The following is a 17,226-nucleotide window of genomic DNA, read 5'->3' on the forward strand; positions in this document are numbered from 1 at the left end:
AGCTTGTTTGAGTTGGTGAGGTAGCAGCAACACGCAGAAGACGGCATCGGCACAGCTTTGCTACCTGTATGTCTTAGCTGTCTATATCGCAAATGAGAAAGCAATGTGCGATACTTGTCAAGGGAAGAATATTAGATAGGTGTGCAACATAAAGAGTAACGACTTACACTGAAGGCTTTTGTAGTATGTCTTTTATCTCGGTGGGACACGCCAAGTCTGAGCATTTTGTTTTGAAATGAGAGCCAAGTAGTGCGCTCTCATTTCAAAACAGTCGTGTATCACCAACTCGCCCAATCAACCGTACTGAGCATTTTGGCCGAGAATCTGCACGTACAGCAAGATTTCTAGTATTCAAGTATGGAACTAATTACTGAAGCCGTTTTTTACTCTTGGAAATGTAAGACAAGTGTTTCTACAGACTCCAACAGAGCTGGAAAAAGAGGCAAAGAAAGCTTTGCTTTTAAATAGAAGCTTCTGCAGTTTCGATGATGCATCTGACTTGTGATGTCGCTAATACAAGGCTAATGTCCTTGCATATATATTTGGCTGCCATATTGTTGTATCCTTTAGTGTAAGGTCCATCTATGCTACGAAATTCCCTGTCGATACGGCAATTCAGGGCCTTGAAACTTACTCTTCATTTTTGAAGTAGTTGTGTGCAACATTTAGTGGCAAGCTATGTTTCGGAAGGGACAGGTCACATGGTATTTGCACATAGCCATAATTAATAATGTTCACTCATGGAGCATGAAAATTGAACATCAGTTGAATGCGAGGGACACTTAAAAGATACACTCCATGTGTCTACATTACTTGCATACTAGTGACGATGTAGAGTGACAACATAGAGGAATACTATAGCATTAATGAAAGGGTGGTAGGTATCGTAATTAAACTGAATAAAAGATACAAGATGAAGGTAGTACAGGCTTATGCGCCTACATCCAGCCATGATGACGCTTCAGTTGAGAGCTTCTATGAAGACGTGGAATCAGCAATGAGTAAGGTAAAAACACAGTATACTATAGTGATGGGCGACTTTAATGCAAAGGTAGGGAAGAAGCAGGCTGGAGACCAGGCAGTAGGAGATTATGGCATCGGCACTAGAAACGCCAGAGGAGAGCTACTAGTATAATTCGCAGAACGCAATAGTTTACGGATTTTGAATACCTTCTACCGAAAACGAGAAAACCGCAAGTGGACATGGAGGAGTCCTGATGGCGAAAATAAGAACGAAATAGACTTTATAATGAGTGCACACCCTGGAATCGTGCAGGATGTGGAAGTGATTGGCAAGGTACGATGCAGTGACCATAGAATAGTACGGTCTCGAATTTGCCTAGACTTGAAGAAGGAACAACAGAAACTGATACGCAAGAAGCCAATCAATCGGCTAGCACTGAGAGGGAGAGTACAGGAATTCAGAGTGTCGCTGCAGAACAGGTACTCGGCTCTTGGTGAGGAAACCAACCTTAGCGTAGATACAATGAATAATAATCTGACGAGTATCATTACGGAGTGTGCAGTGGAAGTTGGAGGCAGGGTAGTTAGACAGGACACTGGCAAGCTTTCCCAGGAAACGAAGAACCTAATTAAGAAGCGTCAAATCATGAAAGTGTCAAGTACAACAGACAAAATAGAACTGGCAGAGCTTTCGAAGTTGATTAATAGACGTAAGGTATGCGATGTAAGAAGGTATAACATGGAGAGAATTGAACACGCTCTGAAAAACGGAGGAAGTGTCAAAGCATTGAAGAGGAAACTTGGGATAGGCAAAAGTCGGATGTATGCACTAAGGGACAAAGAAGGCAAAATAACTACCAATATGGATAGGATAGTTAAAATAGCGGAGGAGTTTTACAGAGATCTGTACAGTAGCCGAGACAACCACGACCTCAATACTATAAGAACTAGCAGTAACCCAGATTACACCCCACCAGTAATGATAGAAGAAGTCAGAAAAGCTTTGGAGAGCATGCAAAGGGGCAAAGCTGCTGGTGAGGATCAGGTAACATCAGATCTGCTGAAAGATGGAGGACAGATTGTGTTAGAAAAACTAGCCACCCTGTTTACGAGGTGTCTCCTGACGGGAAGAGTACCAGAGTCTTGGAAGAACGCTGACATCATCTTAATTCATAAGAAAGGAGATGACAAGGACTTGAAGAATTACAGGCCGATCAGCTTGCTCTCTGTAGTATACAAGCTATTTACAAAGGTAATTGCTAACAGAGTAAAGAAAACATTAGAATTCAATCAACCAAAGGAACAAGCAGAATTTCGAACAGGCTACTCAACAATTGACCACATTCATACTATCAATCAGGTAATAGAGAAATGCTCAGAGTATAACCAACCACTATACATAGCCTTCATAGATTACGAGAAGGCGTTTGATTCAGTAGAAATATCAGCCGTCATGCAAACACTGCGGAATCAGGGCGTAGATGAAGAATATATAAATATTCTGGAAGAAATCTACAGGGGATCAACTGCTACCATAGTGCTTCATAAAGAAAGCAACAGAATACCAATCAAGAAGGGTGTAAGGCAGGGGGACACAATTTCCCCAATGCTATTTACCGCGTGCTTACAGGAGGTTTTCAGAAGCCTAGAATGGGAACAGTTAGGGATAAGAGTCAATGGAGAATACCTTAGTAACCTGCGCTTCGCCGATGACATTGCATTGCTGAGTAACTCGGGGAACGAATTGCAACTCATGATTACGGAGTTAGACAAGGAGAGCAGAAAAGTGGGTCTTAAAATTAATCTGCAGAAAACGAAAGTAATGTACAACAACCTCGGCAAGGAGCAGCGCTTCGAGATAGGTAATAGTGCACTTGAAGTTGTAAAAGACTATGTCTACTTAGGGCAGGTAATAACCGCAGAGCCGAACCACGAGATCGGAGTAACTAGAAGAATAAGAATGGGGTGGAGCACATTCGGCAAGCACTCTCAAATTATGACAGGTAGATTGCCACTATCCCTCAAGAGGAAGGTATATAACAGCTGTATCTTGCCGGTACTTAGCTACGGAGCAGACACCTGGAGACTTACAAAGAGGGTTCAGCTTAAATTGAGGACGACGCAGCGAGCAATGGAAAGAAAAATGGTAGGTGTAACCTTAAGAGACAAGAAGAGAGCAGAGTGGATTAGGGAACAAACGGGGGTTAAGGATATCATAGCTGAAATCAAGAAGAAGAAATGGACATGGGCAGGGCATGTAGCGCGTAGACAGGATAACCGCTGGTCATTAAGGGTAACTGACTGGATTCCAAGAGAAGGCAAGCGAGTTAGGGGGAGACAGAAGGTTAGGTGGGCAGATGAGATTAAGAAGTTTGCGGGTATAAATTGGCAGCAGCAAGCACAGGACCGGGTTAACTGGCGGAACATGGGAGAGGCCTTTGTCCTGCAGTGGACGTAGTCAGGCTGATGATGATGATGATGACGATGTACAAATGTGGACTTTACCCACTCTGCTGGACAGGCATTACATTCTCGCCACATTAAAATACTTGCACAAGTAATCTTAAGGGAAAAGTATGCTGCTAGAAATGGGATCATTACCACTAGAAATTAAAGATTCATCGCTAGTAGTTTTGCCTGAAAATGAGGGAACCAGAGCACTAGACTTAATGTCAGCATGCAAAGTACTAATTGTATGGTATGGAAAAACTTTATTTAGGTCCGTAAATAATACTGCTCAGAAATAAATACTGGAGACTTCTAGCGTATAAACTGTTTTACGGATAAGTTTGTGTGCCTCCATATTGGTTTTCTATCTTTAATAACTAAACTAACAGTGTTTCTCTAGATTCATAAGCGTGATGAGGGTGGGGTTGGTGCATCCGATGCTTTATGGCCTTAATTCATGTTGCAATATACAAAAACAAGAAAGCATCGGCTTAACAGCACAAAATGGCGGCACCCGTATGTCTTAAATAAAATAGTGTATAGTTGGCATCATTTACATTTGTCCTTTGCAGAGCAACAGTAGTTCAATAGCCAAAACATGTCATGCCTTCAGTGGTTTATTTTATATTCATATTTGGAGCTTATATTACCAATGTGGTAAACGTATATTGATCATCCGCATAAATATTCCTAATAGCACGTAGTTGCCCATCAAAGCATAGCTGTAATAGCGGTGCATCGTCTTCATAGACTTTGGTTGGCAGCACCCGCATTGTTGTGTTCTGCATACACGTCTGGCGTTTTCACGACGAAGACTTGTACCTGTGTAGGAAGAAATATGGTGTAACAGGGTCACACTCAATGATCATGTGCAAAGGGCTTCAAGCAAACCAGCAGCCAGAAATAACAGGGGCAATGGGTTTTGATATTGATGTTGTCACGTGAAACTATAAGAAACCAGCCTCAGTGTGTAGCGTCCTGTGCACATCATAGCAACAATAAAAGGAAAGGACCATGACATAATTGCTGAACATAGTGTGAGCAGTTCCAAAATAGCTGACATTTACTATACTAAATGGTGCTTTTTCTAATACATTGCAGTGCTGGTAGTATGTAATTGTGTTCTCGCATTGTGCGCATTGAATTTCTCCATGTCATCGGTTCCCAACTTGGCACTGAACTTTTTGATTTGTATTGTAGTGAACGAGCATTCATACGCAAAAGCGACTGTTCAACGTTTGAGATTCACACATATCTACACCACGAATGACCAAATCTGCATGTGCGTAAAATGTGTCATGTTGACACTATTGGCCGACATTAAAAATGAGCATATTGCTTGTAGCCGCAGAACCTAAATAAGAAATGATTAGGCTGTTATGGTAAATGGCTTTTACTTTCAGCTAAGGTGTACTGCACCTAAAAACTGGAGGTCTCCATAATTGGTAAAACTTTAACTGTAAAGAAATCTTCCCTCCTATGAGGACCGTCAGCCTGGCTAGCTCTAGCCTCAAAGCAAAGACCTTTTCAAGAAGCCTCTATTAGTGTAATAGGCTAACCTTAGTAAACCAGAGAATCCTACAGTGGCGACATAATGGCAAACTTATACTATCTGACAATGTCACTGACGTGTTAGTAATGTGATTTCGATGCGAGCTATAAAATGTAACTTTCACCGTTCAGCCTATTGCTACAAAATTAAAGAAAGATATTGTTCTAAGAGAACCCTATTATGCTAGACTGATCCAGGCTTTCTTTTCGCGTACCGTCTTAGTGAATTTATGCCTAAATTTCTCGGCGTTTTTTGACAACCGCCGTGTATAACTTAGTACAACACTATGAAAAGGAAATAAAAGCACGTACTTGTATTGTATATGGACTGTTCTACCACAATGAGCACCCAAGTACTAGAAAAATGTTGAAATACGTCAAACACTGGTGTGACTAGCTCGAATAGGTGCGAAATTCAATAAGAGCAGCTTTTGTTTTAGCAGGAGAAGTCAACTATGAGCACCACAGAACAACAATGGGACCATTGAAATGCGTGCCTCGCCGCTTTATATACTTTCACAAGATTATTTTCATGCCGAATGCGGTATAATCCAGAAACATGGCAAGGGCTTGAAACATCCATCCACCAAGGGGTTTTCCCTAAAGGCAAACATGGACAACTAGACAATGTGAGCTTCAAGTTGACACATTATGGCCCTCACTACCTAACGAAATGCACAAAGAGCCGTAGCACGAAAACACGTGAGCCAAACATTATAGCGAAATACGTGGCCTGGAATTTGCAATTCTCAATGTCAGCTAGAGATCGCTTCCTTTTCTCTAGTCATATGAGGCCATATACACAAATGTCCGTGGCATATACCCAAAATAACAGTGAGGATAGTGAGCCGCATAGTATTTGGTGTCACCGCGGGCGGCCTACACGTGGCCGCGCTTTATGGGGTTCGGGTTGTCGTACGATGTCGTAGCTTGGTGTAACGCGGGCAAAACCACATATGAAAATAGAAAAACGAGGAAGCAAGCGAGAAATAGAAAGAAAAGAACAAACATTGAAATAAATTTAGAAAAAAGAAATCAGTAGAGCAAAAGAGAAAAATGAAAACGGAGCACAGAAAAATAAATCTGAACAAAAAACAAAGACTGCCCAGCTCTGCAGTTCATTTGGGCTTGTCAAGACTAGTGCAAAGCTGCCTTAATTGCCCTTTCCTAATCATCTAAAAGGTAGGTTTACTTTGTCGCACCTTTCACGTCATATTTGATGCGCAGATATCTGGCAAAATATGTTTTTCAATGACAATGGCAAGCGAAGACCTCTGATTTAGCATTCAATTCAAAGAGTTGCCGCTTCCCACATTTAGCCCCGGAAAGCCTAATACCAGTGGAAGGCCGTAGTGAGAAACACATCATCGTTTCATCATCATCTTTTTTTTTTTTTGCATAGATTGCAGAGTTTGTTCTCTTTTGGACTCAACCAATGTGCGAAGAAGCGGGAGGGGTCATTAAACTTAGCTACCCTTGCGGCCGTCTATGCTCTTGCATTTAAAGGCACCCCGCAAGACCTTTTTTGTTTTTAGATTTTCAGGTAACCATTAAATGGCTTCAATACGGAAGTTCACTGCCTCACGAATCGACCAACACAAATTTTTTTGAGTCCGTCAAGTACGAGCGGTGTTACAGATTTATTGAGTGCTGTAATTTCTTTTTTTCTCCTCTTGTGCCGACGAGTGCGGTGAAAGCTATAGGGAGGGATGGCATAATGTTTATAGGTTTTGCCAGCGTTACGACAAGCTATCCGAGACGAAGAAATCATACGACAGATCTGGCCCTTAACTTAAGTGAAGCGCGTGATCGAGGACTCTCCGTACCTGTGGCACGCGTGCCACGCGTTGCAGGAAGTGGACAACCGTGCGGTGTGAGTAGGAGCCCATCAGGTTGAGCGTGATGCGCTCGAGTTTCGGGCAGCGATCGCACATGTCGGCCAGCTGCTGCGCGTCGGCGGGATCCATGTGCGGCAGCGTAAGCGTGATGGTGCGCAGCTCGGGGCATAGCGGCATCAGCGCTGCGGCGTCCCTCAGGGTGACCAGTTCGACCTCCACCAGCGAGGACAGAGGCCTGATGGTGGCACGTGTTGAAGGGCGTGTGCGGGGAACCAGCGCCTGGTTGATCCGTCGGAGGAAGCACCGCGCTACCAGCGATTCCAGTGCCGGACAAGCGTCCGCCAGCGTCTGCAAGCAGAAGATGTCGATGGAAGATAACTGCGGCAATTCGCAGTCTGAAACCACATTGGTATGCGCGTTAAACGGTGGTGGTAGTGGTTAGAAAAGGAGAAAGGCACCTAATTTCTGCAGCCCGGTTGGGAGCAGGGCGCAGTACCTGGCGTTAAACGCTATGTGTGGGGGTGTACTTGTTGTCCCCTCTTTCCTTCCTTTCTCTATTTTCAGCTCCCTGTTTCCGTGTTTAATATCAAACCGGGTCTTTCCTTCGCCTCTCTGTCTTTCTTTTGTGCGTTTACCCCGCTAATGCTCTGCTGTATCGACATTTTAGCCTGTGGGCTCTGGTAAACGGCGAAGCCAAAAGCGCGAAGCGTGCTCACGCTGTTAGGCATCTGACAGATGTCGCAATAAAAAAAATGGATGTATAAAAAATTTTCTTTTGCGGTTTTTTTTTTTTTTTAAAGTTTGGAGTCGCACCGCATGGTCTTATGGCGAGTGTCTTAGCGGCCAGCCTACACAACCACAAATGTACAATGTGAATATATATGAAGCCTACAAGTAATTTATATAGAAGGGGGTCACACTGCCACTTATCCTCGAATTTTTTAATTATTCCTCGTTATATACACGCCCACATGCAAATTAACGCACACAAGTGCACACCTAATGTATGGTTACGCTCCATTCCCTCCCTTTTTTTTTTTCTAGCTGTCCTACTGCTAAAAACCAATTAACTGTGAACCAAATATCAAAGCTTTTCGTGGTGGTGGAATACAAGCCCTCTGTGACCAGATTTAAAGCCAACATGGAGCTTTTCATGCACTTCAATGCAATTTCGACTTTGCTTGGACCACAGGGAGGGCAGATGCAGCCGGCAAAGAGCAGAGCTCGAGGTGCCGGTCAATTAACCAACGTCGCTTGTGCAATCGAAGAAACCATCACCGTTGGTTCCCTATAAGAATTTTGTTCTCCTCCTCGCACTTCATAGGCCTTTATTGTCCTATGTGTACAATAAAGCATGGTATTTTGCAGCCCCCCACACCATGCTGGTGACGCCCTTGTTGAAAGCCGTTTGTGTCGTCATTTTGTCCGGCTATCATCACTGGAGAAAGAAACAAGAATGTCGAACGTGATATATCATAATTAACGGTCAATTATCTATCCCAGGTATTAGGTTTCATATCTAACCCTCGTGCGGACACGGTGAAGTTGGCGAACATCCGAGGTAAAAAATGCACGCGTGTGCGCACGCTTTCACTCGCATGCAGTGGACACACCTACTTGAGGTCGTAAGTGCGCCTCGGTGGGCAGGTCCAAGTGACGCAGGTTGGTCGCGGTGTCACCCAGCGCATCAAGCAGGGACTCGTCCAAGAAGGCGCGCCCACCTCGGCCACCGTAGCACAAGCACAAACGTTCGAGATGCCGCAGTGCGCACAAGGGACGGAGGTCGCCTGGTCTGGCCACACGAAATACAAGCTGCAGGCGGACACAGTCGTCGGGCTTGAAGAGAGTAACTACCCAATGCACTGTTGTGGCGCGGCCACATATACCCCGCATTCTAAGGGGCAAAAAGTCTTAAGAAGTTTAGGAAAAATCAGCGGAAACATTGTGGTCAAAATTTGTAAAAATTTTTTTCTTGGACATTACTAATGGAAGCAACAGATCACTAAGCCAAGAAAGCTGTAAAAAATCCTTTAAAGCTTTTTTTTAATTATTTACCGTAGTTTAACTATTTTGACTTATATGGAAGGGAAGAAAGATAACCTTATCTGCCGGTGGGATGTTGAAATTAGCGACAACATAGTTCTGATTTATTGCTTTGATTTAGTGTTACCTTGAGGGGGGCCATGCAACACTGTTTGGACGTAGCCAGAGAACTTTGCCGATTTGTGGACAAATCTCGCGTTAGTAAAATATCATTGCACCGCTCGAAACAGAAAATTTACAGTTTTGATCTCGAGGCAGCCAGAAATCACTTGTTCGCTCCTCGGCAGAAAGGCTGAATGGTTTAGAAGGTTTAGAAAGGCTGGATTAACGGTGCGCCAACGTGCGATCTCGACTTGCCGGTCTTGAAGCCATTCCTAGATTCAAAAGCATGATTAACTGGGCCAGTTGATATGTGGATCCATTGGGGACGCAGCAAAAAACGAAACAGGACTAGAGTACAGAACACAAGGAAGCACTGTCTCTTTAAATAAACTGACCGAATTTCATGGTAATCTGCTCAACAGTGAGAGAGGTTAACGGTCCTCCTCGCCTCTCCCATCACGTTATCATTCTATCCCACGATAGATTGTTCCTTTTTCGCGCAACGTCACTGGAGGCTTCAATTCGATGTTACAGAGGTCACTTCAAACATGGCTGTGACCTCACTTACCTCTCTTACGTTGGGGCAGTGCGCGACAAGAAACTGCGCGCCGGGCGCAAAGGGCTCCTCCCTGGAGGTCTTCGCCCCGGCCACTTCGTGCAGCAGGTGGACTACTTCCAGACGCGCGAGCAACTCCATCTCGGCCTCTTCCAGCCAACCTATGGCTTGCGACGCGTCACAGCGCAGCTCGCGCAGCGCGGGCATCTGCTGGAGCAGCGAGGTTAACTCGTTCTTCGACAGGAAGTATCGGCAAAACATCGGGCGCGCCCCGGGGCTCGACGGCGACACAAACCGCACCAGGCGGAGTAGCTTCAGGGCCTCGTACGGACCGGACGTCGACAGACGCCTCACGTTGACTGGCATGTCGGTGTCCAGCTCTTGCAGGAATTTGGCCTGGGCAAGAAGTATCGCCAGCCGCTCCACGTCCTGATCGCTCTGCGTCGCGCACGCCTCGCCCAGTCCTGGACGCAGGCCACTGCCGACGTTTCTCTCCGCCTGGCACGTGCACCGAATCTAAGGCAGAAAGGCGGCGGAGTGTGGAGACAGAGATCACTTAAGTGAAATATATATTACAGTGGGCTTCAATCTAAGAATAAAATTAAACTCTGCCCTTTGCCGTCACAACTGTTTCGTTCAACTCCACTTGCTTTCTTCCAGGAGTTCAAGCCCCCTTTCGAGTGTTACAAGTAGGTGATTTGTTCATGCAGACACATGGCTTTCGGTTAAGAGTTTGAACTTCTTGGCAAATTTCAGCATAGATTCCTACATCAGTGATCGGGGAAGCATGATACTTTAGGGTCAAGGATCTTATAATTATTATCATGTGCATATATAGTAAGGATATTAAAATACGTATAGTTACCGCGAAAATCACGTGGCTTGACATGGGTAAGCGCAAAGGCGCTGCATGCCTTGAGGCGGAGTTTGTATTTATTCTTCGATTGCAACCGTCTGTAGATTTACCTTCGAGTGAGTTGCTGCTATAATCAAAGTAGCGCTGCAATCTTAGTAGTAGTTGCTGCTACTATAATCAAAGTAGCAGCGCCAACACCAGTCGGATTTTCTATTCCATGATGACGAGCACAGTGCAAAAGCGGACAATGATTGGAGCATAGGCGAGCTCAGGGGGGCACTACTCCACTAGTCCTCTAAGAGGGGGAGCAAGGGGGGTGGCGAAGTCTGCCCCATACATTGACTTAATATGGTGCTGTGATACCTCTCTGAAGGGAAACGCTGTGCACGCATATATGGCTGGTGAGAAAGAGCGAAGACAAGCGCCACATCCTCTGCTCGACTAGCTATGCTCTGCGTGATGCAAAACAGCACGTATACGTGAAAAACGGGTGGCACAGCGTTAACATGGCACTCTGTGTAAAAGCTACGCCTCCCCGTTATCGAACAAAGTAGGTGCTTCGAAACTGCCAGCTTTCAAACAAAAGTCCCAACAGGAGTCAACAATCTTTGTTTAGTAGCGGTATATACAGGCTGTCGCGCCAAATTTGAAATCTGGCCGCTGTTTCGGTCTTTGCCTGCATAAGATATGCAAATCTGCGAGAAAACAAAAGTATAGTAAGAACGAAAGAAAAATGTCAGTTCGGGTGTAACACTACGGGAGTAAATTTCAGTAAATTGCTCCTTTTGCAAAATTTCAGTCTACGTTCGAGAGGAGTCGTGTGTTATTTCATTCGTTCCATTGCTTACTCACTGATACGAATATAGATTTAATCCAAACATTGAAGAAAGAGGTAACTGAAGATGGATTTCCCACATGAATACTGTTGCCGTGAAGAAGCCAGATTTGGCGAGTGCTTTTTTGTAATTCGCGCCGCATGGGTGCGCACTGCTGTAACTGTGTGCGTGTATGTGTCATAATCTTGACATTCTTCTTAGAAACTTTGGAAAATAACGTATAAATATTCTTTCAAATGTCACTGCTTGCTGCGAGGGCGTGTGCGAGGCATTCATTGCCCCGGTAACGTTGTAGGTAGTATTTTAAATGAAAGTTTTGCCTACACCTGCACGACAGCCCACAGAAAGAACATATGTGAGCAGAGAACTCGAGTCATGTAGCCACGTCTTATTGCGTAACGATGCAGTGTGAAGAGCACTACAAGCACCGTTTCAAAGTTATCCTCCACACACAAAAAAAAAAACGATTATCATGAAAAGGCGTGGCCACTGTTGCGGCTCGGGGTGCTGAGTCGTATCCCACCGCTGACGACCAGTTGTTGCGGGTCGGAAGGGAGGTCGCTGGAGGATACGAAAACAAAACCCGGTCTCTTGTGGTAGCGTGGTGTAGCTTCGGATTGAGGAAACGAGCGCTTACAAGATGGGGATACGAAAAAACAAACAGGTTTATGGCACTATTTACAAATATTTACAGCATGAGGTTAAGAGTTCACAAACCACGAGCGTGGTGGTTAAACCGTTACATGGTTCAGAGCCTTCACAAACTACGAACGTGGTGGTTGAACCTTTACTTGGTTCAGAGCCTTCACAAACTACGAACGTGGTGGTTGAACCTTTACTTGGTTCAGAGCGACGTCCTGCACTCTGCGGCGCCGTTATAAGCCCTGTCGGGCTCCTCCTTCTTCAGTGGAACACCAATCACACACACACACAACAGGTGAGGGGTACGAGCATGCACGGCGCACGTGAACATCCAATTTCGAGTCAAGGTCACTGCACTTAAAGGTGGCGCCAGAGAGGCTCTTGCTCATCGTGTATGTCGCTGGTCGAGGGGTCCCAAGCTTCGGACAGCAGACATCAAACGGTCCGCCAATCTGTCCGCTCAATTAGCAGGGCACTTTGTGGCGGCGGTCGCCGTTTCTTCAAAGGAATACGCTGTCTTTGTTGTCCCCTCTGGAACGGCTTACCGCTTCGTGGCGACGTGACGTCTCATCCGCCGGCTAGCAGGGACAATACCTGGCGGGCATAGGCATTCGGCGAGTCGGCTACTTGTTTGAGGATTAAAAAAGCGCCGCTCCCCCGTCAGCTCTCGACGCTGGTTCCAAGAAAACCTGGGTTCCAGGCGTGGGAACGCGGCCCGGCTACGCTTTTCAGCGACAGCATGGCGCCTACCGATGGCGGTCATAACACCACCAAGAAGTGTCACTGAACCGAGTCCAGCTGGCGCGCATGAAAACCAACCGGTCCACGACAGCAACGTCCACCTATCCGCCTGAAACCTGCAGAACAGCGCCACATCCCACACCAACGGGAGCGACAAACACGGGAATCCCCAAGAGAGTGAATTTTACCACCCACGCAATACAGACAGGTGCGCTAAATCACCTCAACCTGTAGCCAGTACGTGGCCGCTCTGGCGTTTCATTTCGTTCGTGCTCTCGGTGCTCTACTGTGGTAAACTCTAACTCCGCCACAGAGCAGCAGGTGGCGCGGCCACGTGTCGCAAACCTTTTGAGCACTTTTAAGCGTTTAAAACTTTTAAGCAAGAACTTTTAAGCAGGAAATTGCAAGTGAAAAGATCTACGATAATTCTCGGGGTAGTTCGCTGCTCTTCGAGGCTAGAATGGGAGTATTGCGGACCAAGACGTACCGAGCAAAATACGAAGGCACAGACACGGTATGTAGTGCGTGTGGAGAGGAGGAGGAAACGGCTGAAAATTTGATAATGTTGTGTAAAGGGCTCCACCCTATTGTAGAAGATAATGGCACCGAATTTTTCAATGCATTGGGGTTTAGGGACATTGAAGGCAAAGTAGACTTTAGACGGGTAGAAATAACCAGGAGGAGGCTAACTAATTGGTGGCTACAATCGAGGTGCGAGTGAAATGCAATCCTTAAACACACATTGATAAGTACTAACTATATGACTAGGTGGCGTGAGCCACCATCCGATCTAAAAGGCGCAGCCGGATACATCCATCCATCCATCCAAACCGACATTCGATCCCTTCCCTCCCTCTGCACCGCAACAAAGGTGCACAGAAGGAGAAAAAAGGGAAACCAGTCCCCGATTCTACCAAGCTGAACGAACAATAAAGTTAGTTGGTATCGAGATTCTCATCAACACGCTTCTTTTCTGCGTCACTCGCGCGTACCAACACACTCCGCAATGGAACCTTCATAAGGTGTGTAAACGAAAAAAAGACGATGCAAAAAGAAAGAGTGCAGCCCTTATTACGCCCTTCCCTGTCGCGTCTCACGTTTTCGTTTCCGCACCTTAACTGGGTTTTGTTGCGTAATGCGTTTAAAATTTCATTACATATGATGATGATTTTTTGTTGGTCCCTTTTTAATGGGCGAGTGTAGGGCATTGGTAGTTGTAGTTATTGCGTGCAGTAGTTGTAGGCGAGAACGCACCCTGGTGACGCGCAGCCGCGTCAGCACCGATGGCTCGACGACTCCCAGCAAAGCTCGCAGGTCGCAGTGCGCGATGAGCAGCCTGTCGAGCAGCAGTTCGTGCAGCCTGTGGGGCACGCAGAGGGGCGCCAGGTCGCACCATGCCACCTGGCGCATGGGAGACTGGCCGACCACCCTGTCGGCCAACTGCCGAAGCTCCAGACCCGATAAGCGCCGCAGCCCGCGCATCACATGTGGACAGCGAAGCCTGTACAACGCCGATGCGCGCTCTATGCAGAGAGAGCGCAATGAGTGCACGTGCCTGCATCACCAGTATATACGTGGGGAGCCAAGTTATAATAGTAACTGTGGGTTCCGCGTCCCAAAACCACGATATGATTATAGTGGTATGCCGTAGTGGAGGGCTCCAGAAAATTCGACCTCCTGGGGTTCCTTGACGCACGAGCTCCTAAATTTAAGCACACACGCCTCTAACATTTCGCCTCTATACCGAAATGCGGCCGGATTCGATCCTGCGTCCAACGAGTCAGCATTCTAGCATCGTAACAACTAGATCATCATGGTGGGTCATCATCCCGTCGAAAGAATTCATAATTTATACCTAAATAGAGCGTGTTAGAAAGAAGAACTTAATTCGTAAGAGTGTGCGACAGGGGTCATGAGCTCGACGGGTAGGGCCCAAAGTCTAGGGATCCACTGGCTGCTACCGCAGCTGCCTGACGTGAACCAGGAACGCAAGCGGTACCTCTGGGTCAGAGCTGGCTAGCTGGGCCTCCCATTGCTCGAAAGTATTAGAAAGCTTGTACTGACCTAAAAAGGTATCTAAATTTGGTGGTCGGTTTAGGCATCCCCACGAAATGTGAGATGGATGGCGAGCTGCCACACTACGAACAGGCGTGCCCATACAGCGCTGAAAAAAAAAAAATTGTTCAATCTTCACAGGTTGGGAAAGATCCCCGCTTGAATCCTACGGAGGTCTATTGCGTCCTCTTTTTCTAATGATTAGTGGGAGGCGCTGTATTTTTGACGCGTGCCTCGCTGGTTAGCAATTTCGCGAGGGGCCACTCTATAGATGGGTCATTATCCTCCTCGTTAGTTTTCTTCTGGAATGTTTCGAAGGATTGAAAGTGCAGTCGAGGGAGTTGCGCTCGGTTCGCAAGCCCTCGAGCAAGAGCGCTGACACTCTAGTTTTCATCCAGTCCTGCGTGTCCTGGACACCATATCAGTCTGCATTTGTTCGTCAATTCCCTTCTAGTAAATTACTTTTTCTTTATTGGGTGGCGGCCTTTTAATAAGAAACGGCACGCTTCCTGCGAGTCGGAGACGATAATTGTGGCTTGTCCTTTCCTTCCTGCGGTTTGATCGCAAGTGCAATGGTAAAGCATTCCGCCTTGCCGATCAAGGACGTGTACAGCGATGCGCTTGTCACGCATGCTGTTCTCGCTGCTAAGTACTGTCAGTTACAACGTGTAGCTTCTTTCGCGGAATGATACAGGAGATGCATCCTCGACGGAGAAACTCTTCTAGGCCAAAGAGACATAGTGGAGTGATCGATCGAAGTCCAACGAAAAGCGTTGCATTGCAAACCCGTTGCAAATCGACGTGCCACGGCGCTGTAGTGGTCACGATGCACGACTGTTGACCCAAAGGTCGCGGTATCGAATCCCGGCAGCGGCGGGCGCATTTCAATGGAAGCGGTATGCTTGAAGCCTATATACGTGCACATCAAAGAACACCAGGTAGTGACAATTTGCATAGCCCTCCACTAAAATGTCCCTTATAGGGGAAGGCAGTGGTTCTGTGACGTCAACAGCCGATAGATTATGATTCCCGGCAAAATTTAACGTTGCCACAGTGAGGTACCGCACCCAGTATTTTTTTTTTATAAGAGGGCTGGTTTGTGCCATGGATAATAAATGTCTACCTTCTCACGAAAAGCGAGCTCGAAACACACATTCGACGAGATGAAAAGAGCCCAATTGAAAGCTACGAAAGTTTGACGCAATTTTTAGGATTTTAAGTACCAAAACGACGATACGATTTCAACGATTGTGGTATGGAGGACAAAGTAATTTTGATCAAGGTTTTCTTTTTTGAACGTGCTCCTAATGTACGAGTGCTTTTTCAGTATCAGCAAAATGTAATGTTGAATTTAACAGCATAGGCCACTGCGCAGTACCCTACAAGTAATTTTACTGAAGTATGTACTGATTATATTATACAAACTTCAGTCACACTGGGAGGGCTGCGCTATGAGTGAGAAGCTTTCTAATATAGTCAAATAAAATTTAGTTTAATTATAATATAAATGAAATGTTGATATAGTTATATTACTATTTAACATACCTAAACATATTTAGAGTTTTCGCTTGTGTCACTTATTTTATTGCTTGGTGTTCATGCAACACCCGCGCGACGATTATCTTAGCGACCAAAATGGCATGATTGTTCTCAGTACAAGGAAAGTGCATGGGGAGAGAGAGTTTATGTAAAATACATAATATTAAATTTTCATTACTTTACAAAAGCTATTTTGATTATTGCGGTTATTCGTTTCGTCTTTACCATGACTGTATCTGTACGGTAAGAAAAAATCAAAATAAAGACAGTAAAATAGATATCGTGTAACGATAGTGCACTGTAATTATAGCCCGTTTTGTGTAGCAGGAGATATGGCAAATTAAAACACCGAAAGCCCCGGGACACTCGAATTAAATTCTAATTAAAAGCAAGCTACAGTAAACAATAATCGCAGTACTATGTAAGCTAGATTCGTCTCACCTGTTTTTGTGGACGTAGCAGTATCTGCCGTCCACTATCTCCACGGCGTACATGACATTCCAATGAGTCTTCTTCTTCTTCTGCCTCATTTTTTTTTTCATTTCCCAAATGAAGACGCGGTTGGTTAATTCGTTGGTTCTTAACGTGGTCTGCCAGTGAATTTACAATAAATACTTTTCCTCCTTGATGGTATATTGATCACAATATTAGTAGCTTATGGCCGTGAATGTATGTCTTATTATTGGAGCAAGAGAAGACCACGCTGAATGAAACATCGATTCGTTGCGGTACACACGGTCGCTTCTGTGCATTCTGTGGAGTTGCTTTCGATAACACAGCGCTGTGAAGTCGACGCCAAGCGTGATCATATTCTACTTGTCTCATCATAGGTTGGCCGAACCGGCCGAACTTTGGTATTAAGAGTTCTGAGATACGCGACTAGCGTGCAGGTAAAAGAAAAATTCCAATAGATCACTGTATTTGATTTTTTTTACCCCTGGCCCATGCGCTCCCATGTGGGGGATGTTTAATATATTTCATGAGTAAGTCAAAGTGAGCTTCAAAATTTTTGACAACATATATGCATTTGTCCAATTCACTTTCTGGATTCCCCTC

At 45.5% G+C, this 17,226-nt stretch overlaps 1 protein-coding gene across 3 annotated transcripts; it reads right to left on the minus strand.

Annotated features, from left to right (window-relative positions):
* Nucleotides 1-4,010: 4,010 nt before the first annotated feature.
* LOC142807379 (uncharacterized) lies at nt 4,011-16,159 on the minus strand. Of its 3 annotated transcripts, none has more exons than XM_075891345.1 (5): nt 13,831-16,159; nt 9,514-10,017; nt 8,418-8,612; nt 6,789-7,148; nt 4,011-4,233 (listed from the first exon to the last, which is right to left on the minus strand). In XM_075891345.1, exons 1-5 carry the CDS (start codon nt 14,056-14,058, stop codon nt 4,156-4,158), a joined length of 1,365 nt encoding a protein of 454 aa, XP_075747460.1. In that variant the 5' UTR covers nt 14,059-16,159; the 3' UTR covers nt 4,011-4,155. The 3 variants fall into 3 exon arrangements, with proteins under 3 accessions (XP_075747460.1, XP_075747459.1, XP_075747461.1); XM_075891344.1 differs by having other exon boundaries at nt 8,414-8,612; nt 13,831-16,157; XM_075891346.1 differs by lacking the exon at nt 8,418-8,612.
* Nucleotides 16,160-17,226: the final 1,067 nt, after the last annotated feature.

Source organism: Rhipicephalus microplus, chromosome 1, assembly GCF_043290135.1.
Source record: "Rhipicephalus microplus isolate Deutch F79 chromosome 1, USDA_Rmic, whole genome shotgun sequence".
In the NCBI taxonomy this organism is placed as follows: Eukaryota; Metazoa; Arthropoda; class Arachnida; order Ixodida; family Ixodidae; genus Rhipicephalus; species Rhipicephalus microplus.